Here is a 13,198-nt window from a genome sequence, read left to right as displayed (position 1 = left end):
GAAACAGGGAGGTGTGGAGGAGCTTCATGGCGGAGAGGGGTGGACAGGTAAAGAATTCTGTTTTGGACATATTAAGATTAAGGTGGCTATGGATCCAGGTGGAAGTGCCCGAAGTACAGTTGGTGGTGTGGGATTAGTGCTTAGGAGTTGTCTGTGTTGAGATGATAACTGAACCTATAGGAGCTGAAAAGACTACAGAAAGACTGTGAAAAGAGAAAGAGGAGAGAGAGGGCCTGGGACGGAGTTGGGGACCCAGTATAGAGATTAAAAATCAGCACAGGTCCTGTCCTCAAAGACCTTACAAACAAATACAAGAATAACAAGCAACCAAATAACAATGATTTCAAGTGAAAGTGTTGTTCAGTCATTTCAGTGGTGTTTGATTCTACATAACCCCATTTTGGGATTTTCTTGACAAAAGATACTAGAGTGGTGGTTTGCTATTGAGGCAAGCAGAATTAAGTGACTTGCCTAGGGTTACACAGCTAGTAAGTGTCTGAGGCTGGATTTGAACTCATTAAGATGAGTCTTCCTGACTCCAAGCCAGGTGCTCTATCCACTGCGCCACCTAGCTACCCATAAAAGCAAAAGTGAGACACATGCAAATGAGAGGTCCAGGGAAAATGCTATTAAAAAATGGAGGATGGGGGCAGCTAGGTTGCCCAGTGGATAGAGCACTGGCCCTGGAGTCAGGAGAATCTGAGTTCAAATCCGGCCTCAGACAGATAACACGTACTAGCTGTGTGACCCTGGGCAAGTCACTTAACCCCATTGCCTAGCCAAAAACAAACAAACAAACAAACAAAAAAAGAGAAGGAGAAAGATCACTTTAAATAGAGGGTGAAGGAAGGAGAGGAAAAAAAGGAAACTTGTCATGAAAATCTTCACTGAACCTGGAGCACCTAATTTGGGCCTAGAAGGGAGAGTACTAAAAGGAAACAGTGGGGTAAAATCCACCTGAGACAGAAGAAAATGGTTTCATCAAAGGTGGTGAGAAGGGAGAGAAATAGAATGAGAATTGTGGATGGAGAGAAGTCTGGAATTGTTAAGGGAATGAGAAAAAGATAGAAAAAGTAAGCTGAGTGAAGGTTATGGAGGGCCTTTATTTTGAAGAGTAGGAGTTTATATTTTATTCAGAAGACATTGACTGAAAAGGTCCTGGAGGTTTTTTGAGCAAAGGAATGGAATAAACAGATGAGTGAATCAGAAAGACTATTCAAGAAAACCTGTAAAGGATGGAATCCTAGACAGACTAAAATCAAAGGAAAATAATTTTTTTTTTATCTTCAGGCACATACAAACTTCAGCCAACAAATTTTAAAGTAACACTGGAGTTGTTTTGAATTATGCGAGATCTTTTATATTAGATAAAACTTGTAATATATCTTCTTAACTGAAAGCCAAAATAGTTTCCTGCAAGAAAATGTTTGCCACCTTTGTATAGAAAGATGAAACTACTGACCCCGTGTAGGATTACACATGAACTTTAATGACATGAGATGTGCAAACAATAAATGGCTATAGTATTTCAAAGCAAATCTCTAGCTGGGATGATCAAGGAAAGCTCTCCAGAGGAGATGGGATTTGAGCAGTGTCTAGAAGAACAAAGAGGATTTAGATAAGCAGAGAGAAGAAACACGGAGCTGAATTTATCCTGAGCTTTCTAAAAGAGAATATAATACAAGGGCCCCTGATTTTCTTTTTGCTATACTTTATAATGTCAATTTGTGAAACAAGATATTTGAAGAAAAAGGCAAACCTTAATATCCTGACTGAAGTTGCTGATTTTCTGCCATCCTGCATTAGTCAGATGAAAGTTTACCCATCGGAGCAAGAGTTCTTCTGGAGAAAGCTTCATGAGTTCTTCTAGTTCTTCTCCCTCACTTAGTAAGGCAATCAGGGCTAAAAGGGGAAAAATGATAAATTATTGCTATTTTAAGGCCAAAAGTATGCTTTAAGAGAAAATAATACCATTATTTTTTTTTTACCTTCATTCCTGGAAATCTCAATATCAGCAAAAAGACCAACTTTAATGATCTGCCATAGAAGTCCCATAACCAAGTGAGGTTTTCCTTCCTTCAGATCTTGGGCTCCAATATTGACTACAGTACAGCCAATGGCTGATGCTGAATTCAATGCGAGATTTAAGTTTTCCTAATTTTAAAAGAGAAATATTACCAGTCAGTTCCTTCAAAAGTCTTTCTACACATTTTTAAAGATTAATAAAAAAGAACATGTTGCAGAAGTTTCAAATATCTTTTATATTTCACTTCAACGATCTATGTTTTCACTGTGTGGATACTCCATCCGATAGTACATAGTGCAACCCATTTAGAACTTAATAGATGGTCTTCACATTTTGCTGTGCCCCAAAATTCCATTGTTCAGCAGTCACCTTAGGAATGAGTCTCTCTAAACTTAGCTGGACAGAAAACAGACATTCAGTTTAATAATGATCCTAAATTCAAAACCTCTTCAGGTTGGTAAAACTTGCAGGAATGTAGGCTCTACTGCCACAGCCTTTGAAAATCAGGGTCACCTCCATACCACAGCAAAATTTTAGTGGAGGTATATATTTCACAATTAACTAAAATTCAATATCACCAAATCTCCACTATTTAGAATTAAGAAAAATCATAAGGAAATTAAGTTTAAATAACAACAAAACTTAATCTTTTAGGCAATGAATCAGGAATTCTTGACTTTTTTTGAGTCCTGAACTCCTTTGGTAGTCTGGTGAAGCTTATGGATTTCTTTTCAGAACAATATGCTTAAGTGCACAAAATAAAATACATAGTATTTCAAAGGAAACCAGTTATGTCTAAAAACAGGTATCTACCAATTGAACTATCAAAGACTTATTTTATCAAGCTAGAAAAAAATAATAACAAAATTCATCTGGAATAGCAAAATGTCAAGAATATCAAAGGAATCAGTGGGGAAAAAATATGAAGAAAGATGGTCTAGCAGTATCAGATTTTAAACTATGTTACAAAGCAATAATCATCAAAACAATCTGGTACTGGCTAAGAAACAGAGTGGTGGATCAGTGGAATGGATTAGGTACACAATACACAGTAGCAAATGACCACAGTTAATCCAGTGTTTGATAAATCCAAAGATCCAACCTGATGGTGCAAGAATTCAACATTTGACAAAAATTGCCAGAAAAACTGTAAAGCAGTTTGGCGAAACTAAGCATTGACTAACGTCTCACACCATACACCAAAATAAGGTCAAAATGGATAAATGATTTAGACATAAAGGGTAATGTTGTAAGTAAATTAGGGGAGCATGGAAAAATGTACCTGTCAGATCTATGGATAAGGGAAGAGTTTATGATGAAACAAGAGATAGAAAAGATCATAGGAAGTAAAACAGATCATTTTGATTACCTGAAATTAAAAAGGTTTTGTATAAACAAAACCAATGCAGCCATGATTAGAAGGAAAACAGGAAAATGGGGGGAAATTTTACAACAAATTTCTCTAACAAATGCCTCATTTCTCATATACATAGGGAACTGAGCCAAATTTGTAAAAATGAGAGCCATTCTCCAGTTGATAAGCAGTCAAAGGATATGAACAAGCAGTTTCAGAAGAAGAAGAAACCAAAGCTAGCTGTCAATAGCCAGATGAAAAAATGCTCTAAATCACTACTGATTAAAGGCAGGCAAATTAAAACAACTCTGAGATACCACCTCACAACTATTAGTTTGGCTAATATGACAGAAAAGGAAAATGATAGATGCTAGAGGAGGTATGGAAAAATAGAGATACTAATGCATTCTTGGTGCAGCTGTGACGTAGTCCAACCATTTTGGAGAACAATTTGGAATGACATTGAAAGGGCTTTAAAATTGTGCATACCCTTTTTTTCATTTTTAAAAATTTTGAGTGCCAAATTCTTTCCTTCCAGGCCTTCTCCTACCCCTTGAGAAGGCAAGTGATAGGTAGTGATTATACATGTGAAGTAGCAATGCCATTAACTAGATCTCTACCCCAAAGAGACCAAAGAAAAGGGAAAAGGACCTATTTGTACAAATATATTGATAGCTCTTTTTGGAGTGGCAAAGAACTGAAAATCAAAGACATGCCTATCAATTGAGGAATGGTTGAACAAGTTGTGGTATATGATTGTGATGGAATACTATTGTGCTATAAGAAATGATGAGGAGAATGCTTTCAGAAAAACCTGGGAAGTCTTCAATGAACTGATGCAAAGTCAATTGAACAGAACCAGGAAAACATTGTTCATAGTAACAGCAACATCATAACAGTGATCAACTGTGAAAGACTTAGCTATTCTGATCAAAATCATGATCCAAGACAATTCCAAAAGACCCCTTGATGAAAAACTACTCTGCACCTCCAGAGAAAGAAGTAATGAATTCTGAGTACAGGTTGAAGCATTTTCTTTATTTTTCCTGTTTGTGTGCGTTTTTTTTCTTTTGCAACATGGCTAATATGGAAATATGTTTTACATGACTTCACATGTATAATCAATACCTATCACTTGCCTTCTCAAGGAGTAGGAGAAGGCCTGGAAGGAAAGAATTTGGCACTCAAAATTTTTAAAAATGAAAGTTAAAATTTTTTCAATGTAATCAGGAAATATTTAATGAAAAATAAAAATATTTTTAAAAACATAGGTATCAAAATATGTTTAAAAACAAGTTCATGGACCCCAGATTAAGAACCTCTGATATGGATTAATTAAACTTAATCCAATGTAGAGATAAGCAAACTTTTGTGTTGGTCTCAAAATGGCACAAAAAACAATGGTTTTGTGCTGGCAGATATGAATAACAAAAGAAAGAATATAAATGGGAGAGGGCTCAGTGAGATGGAGGGCAATAACTACCTTTTGCTTTAATTCCTAGCTTCATTTAAGGATCTTGGGGGAGATGAGAGACGAGGCTAGGTGACCTAGGCTCCACAAAACTTTTGTGGATTTTTTCAGAGGGGAGGAAGGAGGGGAAAGCCTCTCAAATGGGTTTTGGGGACACAGGCTCATAATCAGGGATATAATCAGAATTAAAAAGGCTGTTTTATCCCCAAGTCATATAGTAGTCAGGGACCCGAAAAACAATCAAAAGAACAGAGAACCTTAGCCTGGGACATTCTTCTAATTATTGCTGGCAGCCTAAAAATATTTGGTAGCTAATAGCCCCAACTATGAACTAAAAGAGCAATGACTTGCCCTTATTAAGAAGAGGCTGTCTAGTTACTACACTTCAGAGAAGTTTAGTGTGAGGAAGACCAGATGGCTCCAAAGAGCTTAAGCCTAGTAGATGATATACCATCAGGAGAGATACTCAGGAAAGAGAATCTAGGGGCAGAGATGATAGAAAGCTCAGCAGAGAGAGCTGATGCCCTGTACGGCGTCATACAATGGCATCACCAGAGAACTTTTGTTAAGTGTCTATTACAAGCAAGATAGCACACAAAGATTAAAAAAAAAAAACCAGCTCCTGCCTTTAAAGAGTTTACATTCTACTTGGGAGAGAAAGCATGTCAACTTTAGGGAGGCCAGTTTGGCTAGAATAAAGAGTACATGGAAAAGAGCAATGTGAATAATTCTGGAAAGGTAACATGGAGCCATTTTGCATTATAGGCTGAGGAGTTTGTATTTTTCCATAAAAGTAGCAGATTGACATGGTCATAAGCAACTATGTCACTGGACTTGGAGTTACAAGTGAATTCGAATCCTCTTCAGACACTAATTAGCTGTATAACCCTGGGAAAGTCATTTAACCTCTATTAGTTTCAGTTTCTCACCTGTAAAATGGCAAAAATAATAGCATCTATCTCACAGTGTTGTTGGGAGGGTTAAATGAGATAACATGCACAAATCACTTCACAAACTTTAAAGCTCAATATAATGCAAGCTATTATTGCTCATGCTAAAGAGATTTACCTTTGCCCCTTTTCAAAAGGAATTTGGCTCCTTGTTTACAATTCCCAGAAAAACCTTAAAACTTTTAGATTCCTTGTAGACTCACTTTATCTCTCTCAATTTGAAAGCTTATTCAAATGCACATTTCTTCTCTGGCCCTGAAAAGAACCTGGCTTCAGTTTGTTTGCCTTCCCAGGAAAACCTTAAAGTTTCAGAAATTGCTTTTATTTCCCTTTGAAAGCAAACTCCCCCTTCCAGTTCCCTTCATTATCTATTCTCATTGCCTGTTCAAATCCCTCAGACATTACAAATGGAAATTCTCACCTAGACCCTTCAACTGACTTCGCCTTCCATTGCTTTGCCTTCCTGGCCATTCCCACCCTTAATCCTAGCTAGGCACCACAAGGAGTTCTGTTCACCCCAGTTTACTAGCCACTACCATCCAGATCTCCTTAGACCCCTCCTCCCGTCACTCCAAACTGCTTGGCCACTCCTTAGACCCCTCCCCCAGTCTCTCTGTACTTAAGACTCACCTTTCCCCCATTCTGATGCTGAGCTGTTCTCAAGCCTAGAGGCTGAGACCCCTAATGCCCTCTCCTCCTCATCCACCCCAGCTCCGACTCAGACGCTGAGCTTTCTTCATGGCCCAGAGGCTGAGACTGCCTCAAGCTAGTCCTTACGAATGTCACCTGGCCTCCTTAGCCCCCAGCCCCCATTTAGAGGCTGAGAACTTCTCAGCCCAGATGCTGGCAAGCCTGCTTACAAGCATCACCTGACCACCTTAGCCCCCATTTAGATCATTGATGTTTGGGTTCCTTGGGAGTCTGGCCTATATGCTTCATTTTTAATAAACTTTTTCTGTGGCTGGAAGAAGATCTGGGTTGAATTCATTCAGGCAGATCCACAACGTGATCTGGGCTTTTCCCCATGATCTTGGGGTGCCTCTGTGCATCTAGGAGCACCCTAAAAACCCCCACCCTCTTCAATGCCTTGTAAGATTATTTGGCAGCTGTGTGAAAGATGGATTGGAGAGAGGAGAGGAGAAGAGAAGAGGTGAAAAGGGCAGAGGAGAAAAGGTGAGAAGAAGCAAGGAGAGGAGAGAGAAGAGGTGAGAAGAGAGAAGAGAAGAGGGGAGGGGAGAGAAGGGAAGGGAAGGGAAGGGAGCAAAGAAGGAGGGCTAGTTAGAAGGCTATTACACAGTTTAGGCAAGAAGTGATGAAACCCTGAACTGGGGGTTGCCTCATGAAAATGGATACAAGAAAATAGCTGCTAGTAAAATTATTGGTGTAGAAATCACCAGGACAAATGCCTAATTTGCTATCATAGTATTATCTCTGATATGCAAATCGCATGGAATTCCTTCCTATCATAGCATCTTAACTTTAAGGAAAATACAAATCCATATGTGTGTCCCTCATATACTGAAGTATGGACTTTTTCAATCAGCAACCAAATCCTGGTGGATCAGAATTTAGAGATGACTGCTACTTACTAATACCTCAAACCATAAAAAACCCTAGTTTTTAGCCTTGCCTTTATTGATGGGGTTGGGATCTGGGCCCCAGAAAGGAAAAACCCTGGACTTTCCCACATGGCCAAATCTCTGGCGTTCCCCTGAGGCTATAATCCCATTAGCTACCCTTTCATTATGGACCTCCCTATGGCCCCAGGCCATTTGTCCATTCTCCCTTGGCCATGTGGTCCAGGTCCCTGGAATTCTATTACCTCATAGACCACTTGGCCACTCCTAGATCCCTCCCAGAGGCTTTCTGTATATAAGGTCCATCTTGTCTCCATTAAGATGTTTAGATTCTTAAAATCTAGCCACTGATCTTTTTCTTAAAATCTATCCACTGCTCTGATTCTTATAATCTAGCCACTGCTGAGATTCTTAAAATCTAGCCAGTGCTTACCCATGTTCAGGCTCCTTAAGAGTCTGCCCGATATGACAGATGTTCTAATAAGCCTTGTCTTTAGCTGAAAGAAGGCTTGGGTTGAATTCTTTCGGGCAGGACCCACATGTTGTGATTTAGGGGTCCCAGCACCCCTGAGCCCCTAAACCACATCATTTATTACTTATTAGATCCATGGACTTGAAGAAATTAATGGCTTCTATAAGCTTTCTATAATCTCCTTATCTGCTCATTTTAAGCATGAAAATCTGCACTACTTACCCCACACAGTTTCGGTGAGGATCAAATACAAAGCTCTTTGTAACCTTAAAGGGCTATTTAGAGTTATTATTATTAAGATGCACATGTATTTTCTCAAAATAACAATTATTTTTTCATGCTTGAAAAATAAATAATAATCCTCCTCTTTTTTTCCCTCTTTAAAGTATGCTATCCTTTTTTTTCCTCCTTAAAGTATGCTATCTCCAAAAGAAAAAAAAATCTGCTTTAAGAATGCCATCAAGTTACATACTGAAATCTACTTGCAAACAATAACATTGGTTTAACACATCTTTGCTCATGCCCTTTGCTTTTCCCTTTGTTGGGGCTATAATCCTTTTAATAAAATGGCTTATATTTCAATTATGACAGAAAGGAAAGTAAAGAACAAAAACTTCAATCTGGGGGAGGTGAAGAGAAAATAAAGATAATAAATTTGAAAAATTTGGACTTGAGCTGACTCATGCCTGTTTTTCTCAATTATTCCCAGGAAATGCTGAAATTAAACTGTATACTGAAAATCTTTTCCAACTAGCTTTTCCAAGGACAGAATGTCCTACATTTACATGAATCATCTGTATGCAGATGGGGCCTTCTTTCAGTTGCCATTTGGTATTGATTAGTAATCTAGATAATCAGAATTGAACTTGGAAAATGCTAACAAGATATATCTTGAAGGGTTTAGCTTTTTTTATACATGTAAAAGTTAGAGGTTTTTTTTCTTCCCTCTCCCCCTAATTTTAGTCCAAAAACTATTCTGTTTGGAGAAATGTCCAACCTGGCACAGTCCTCTCGTGATCTCAGATATGTCTCTCCCTACAAGACATTTTGAATTAACATTTATAGGATTTTTAAATAGGGAAAATTTTACAAAACATAATTACAAGATTATGGGTAAGGCAAAAGTTAATATTTTGCTTCATCAGTCTAGAACAATAGCCACTTAACCTTGGAAAATCTTAAAAGGACTCAAACCTTCGGATCATCAAGGACTTTCCACTCCCTCCAGCTAGTCACCAGTAAACTGAAATCACCAAGGAATCTCCTCAGTAGGCCCAATCACTTTAGGAGAAGGGAGAAAGCAATCATCTTAATTAGACATGAAGTATTTCTTTTCCTAGGCCTGGTTCCCACTCCTAATCCATTTTCTGGGCCTTAGCTTTTGTTCTTGACCTTTCCTAAGCTTTCCCAAAAGAAAGGCTTAAGAGGAAGGGAGAAAAGGATATTAGTGGAGGGTATTGTTTCCTGAGAAGTTTACTTAAGTACTAATAAACTTTCTTTCCTGGTAAGCCTGGAAAAGATTTTACACTGGAGAAATATTCATTTTTTAATATTTCTATTGAACTAATAAAAAATTTTTCACGTGCTTCCACAAAGGTCAAACTACAGTAAATTGTCAGAGAAAGGGCCTCTGTTGGTTTATATTGATATCATTTTATAGTCGTTTTTTCCTACCCTAGGAACATTAGAAAGTCAACTGCTTCTTATGAGTCTTATAGAGTTTCAGTGTTTCCCCAAGGCCATGTCTTAATTCCTAGAGCTGACTTCTTGGGGAGGAATTAAAACTTCAGGTACCTGGATACCATCCCTCCAGTAAATATCCATTCCACATGCAATTCTCCCTATTCCCTTCTATTTCAATATCCTGAATCAATTCTGCTGAGATGAGCTGGAAGGAAAAAAAAGAAGGAAGGAAGGGAGGAAGGAAGAAAGGAAGGAAAGAAGGATAAAAATATGGAAGGAAAGAAGTAAGGATAGAAGAATGAAAGGATGGAAGAAAAGAAGGAAGGAGGGAAGGATGGAAAGAAGGAAGAAAGGAAGGAAGGAAAGAAGAAGGAAGGAAAAGATTAAGTGCCTCTTATGTTCCAGGTTCTGTGCTCAGCACTTTACAAATATCTCATTTGGTCTTCACAACAACAATCTTAGGAAATAGGTGCTATTATTATCTCTATTTTACAGATAGGGAAACTAAGGTAGACAGAGGTTAATATTTTAATAGTTTGAAACTGCACTAAGACTTTTGGAACACTGTGTGTATAAATGTGTGTGTGTGTGTGTAGATATATACACATGCAGATATATAGATATATATGCCTCACATGTCATGAAACCATGATGCAAAGAAAATTGTATAGTCTGTTGATACCCAATAGAAAAGGTCTACTTCACTGGAAAAGTCTGACTACTTACAGAAATAGTGAAAGGTGTGAGTTTCTTCTTATTAATGGCTCTTTCATCAATTGTATCTGGTTCAGATAAGTTGATCATTTTGCTGAAAGGATGGAGGAGAGAGTAAAAAAAATTATTATTTCAATTGCTTCATTTACTGCCAGAAACGTTTACATTTAATTCTTCTAAACAACCTTTAAGAGACATGCTAATGAGCTCCTTTTCAGAATTTCTTCATTGTAAAGGAAGTCAAAGCTAATTCAAAATCCAACATGTTTTCCACCTAAAGAAATTCTTCACTTCAACAATAGTTTTAGCATTTTAGAGACAGCTAGGTGGCACAGTGGATAGAGCACTGAGACTGTACTCAAGAAGACCTGAGTTGAAATCTGGCCTCAGTTAATTACTATCTGTGTGACTTTGGGCAAGTCACTTAACCTCTATCTGCCTCTGTTTCCTCATCTGTAAAATAGGAATCATAAAAACATCTACCTGTCAGGGCCTCCCAGGGTTGTTGTGAGAAATGAGATAAAATTTATAAAGTGCTTTGCAAACCTTAATTGTTGTGGTTCAATTGTTTCGATTGTGTTTGATTCTTCGTGACCCCATTTGGGGTTTTCTTGGCGAAGATACCAGAGTGGTTTGCCATTTCCTTCTCCAGCTCATTTTATAGATGAGAAAACTGAGGCAAAGAGGGTTAAGTGACTTGCCCAGGGTCACACAGCTGGTACATGACAAATTTAAACTCGAGTCTTCCTGACTCCAGGCCCATTGCACCACCTAGTTGCCTTGCAAACCTTAAAGTGCTTTATAAATGCTAGTTACTATCATTTACTTTTAGTCTGTGTGAACAAAGCCCTACATTCTCCTCGTGAGAGTTTAGCTTTTATTTCATTAATTAACATTAGCATATATTGACAAGAAGTGATTTTCATGGGAGTAAAATTCACAAAATCTGTTTGCTTTTCCAAAACAAACAAACAAACAAAAAACCACTCCAAGATTTTTCTTCCATGACATCATTTGATTCCTCCACTGAAATCCTGTTTTGATGTATGTAATTAAATATGTGTCAGCCAAGATCCAGCCTAGTTCAGTTCAGTGAGGTTTATAGTACCAGGAGGTTGACTACCAGGTGATATAGATATATATCACAGTGTGTTGATACATAAATAGACAGATAGACAGATGGATGGATCTATATTTTCTATGTCTATATCTACATGCAGATACAGACATAGAAAATATAGATCAATAGAGATATGGATATAGATATAGAAGTATACAGGAGCCAACTCATACTAGCTCAGGAAAGCTGACTACTAAATGTTCTGTGTGACCATAACTACCTCAGAAATTGGAAAATGCTATAAATCAGGGCTTGATTTATTGTTTTATTGATTTCTAGGCCTAAGAAAGTAATGGGAAAAACATTAATAATGCAGTTAAACTTAAAAGTGTGTTGTATGGATAGTTTTTTTTCTAGAAAGCTGTTTAGACATTTACCTGTACACCTCTAGATACATGCATACACACATATATGCATACGTACATGTACATAATATATACATATATACACATATTTATGTGTATATAAGGTATGCTGATAAATGTTTAACATACACATAATATGTACACATACATATGTATGTCTGTATCTAGGAGTATGGTGGTAAATGTTTAATGTGTGTGTGTGTGTGTGTGTGTGTGTGCGTGTGTGTGTGTGATACACGGTCACAACGATTCATGAAAGGATCTATAATGACATAGGAGGATTTCCTCTGGATTGGTGAAGAAAGTACCTATCACTCAGGAAATGGGATTTTTTAAATACTTAAGTAATGTATTAGTTAAAAATCCTTCTTGTGGCAGGAAAAAAGAAGGGGAAAGGACTATAAAATCATTGCAGGACCAAAGACTAGGTCCTTAATTTCCCATTAATTTTAAGTTTTCTGTTCATTCTAGCAACCTCTTGGCTTGTGTTTCATAATCTGTCCTGACTATAGTCACATCTCTGGTGGATAAATGTAAAATTGGACCAGGATTCTTTTCACAAAGATTTCTAGTTTTTCCTTTGTGAGCTGCAGGGTTGATAAAAACAGTTGCCATCTTCACTTGGGCATCAAAAGGAATGAATTCCATGAGGGTTCCAAAAGACTCTATCCCCAGTAGACAGGAAGATAAAGTCTTGACATTCATTCTCCTAATAAAAAACCCTCCACTTGAAGTTTTTCAGAACACCCAGAGTACACTGACATCATTGACAACATTGCTTTGGAAATGCATGAAAAGAGCAGCATTAAAAATAAAGAAACAAATTAATTTGGTGGAAACTAAAGTACTCAATCGGGCCTCTAGGTGGTATAATGGGTAGAGGGTGTGGCCTGGAGTCAGGAAGACTCATCTTCCTGAGTTCAAATCCAACCTAAGACACTTACTAGCTCTGTGACCCTGGGCAAGTCACTTCGCCCTGCTTGCCTCAGTTTTCTCATCTGTAAAATGAGCTGGCGAAAGAAATGGCAAACCACTCCAGTATCTTTTCCAAGAAAACCCCAAAGGGGTCACAGTAAGTCAGACACAACCAAAAAACAAAATGTACTTAATTAGCTAAGCAAGAGGTTTCTATCCATGTGAGTATTTTAGACACTTTATTTGCTAAATTATAATTTTCATGAAAAATTCTTCAACAGTGTTACATAATATTATTATATATGATTATATTGTTATATTATCATATTATTAATTATTAGGCAACCAGGTGGCACAGTGGATAGAGCCCTGGGCCTAGAGTCAGGGAGATGAGTTCAGAACTGGCCTCAAACACTTACTAGCTGTAAGACCCTGGGCAAGTCAACTTTTGTTTTCCTCAGTTTCCATGTTTTTTAAAGTGGGAATAATAATAGCACCTACCTCCTAGGGTTGTTGTGGGGATCAAATGAGATAATAATTGTAAAGTGCTT

General features: G+C 37.7%; 1 protein-coding gene across 3 annotated transcripts in view; it reads right to left on the bottom strand.

The window, feature by feature from the left end:
- Positions 1–13,198, bottom strand: part of PLS1 (plastin 1) — a 145,662-nt gene that overhangs the window by 29,064 nt on the left and 103,400 nt on the right. For all 3 annotated transcript variants that reach the window (XM_027875906.1, XM_027875907.1, XM_027875908.1), the window contains exons 6-8: positions 10,260–10,341; positions 1,989–2,154; positions 1,760–1,902 (exon numbers count right to left, since the gene is read on the bottom strand). In XM_027875906.1, the coding sequence (XP_027731707.1) occupies positions 1,760–1,902; positions 1,989–2,154; positions 10,260–10,341 (391 nt within the window). The remainder of the gene's footprint in view (positions 1–1,759; positions 1,903–1,988; positions 2,155–10,259; positions 10,342–13,198) is intronic.

Source organism: Vombatus ursinus, unplaced genomic scaffold (assembly GCF_900497805.2).
Source record: "Vombatus ursinus unplaced genomic scaffold, bare-nosed wombat genome assembly UNPS02014810.1, whole genome shotgun sequence".
NCBI classification, from domain to species: domain Eukaryota; kingdom Metazoa; phylum Chordata; class Mammalia; order Diprotodontia; family Vombatidae; genus Vombatus; species Vombatus ursinus.
This window is presented reverse-complemented; position numbering and strand designations above follow the sequence as displayed.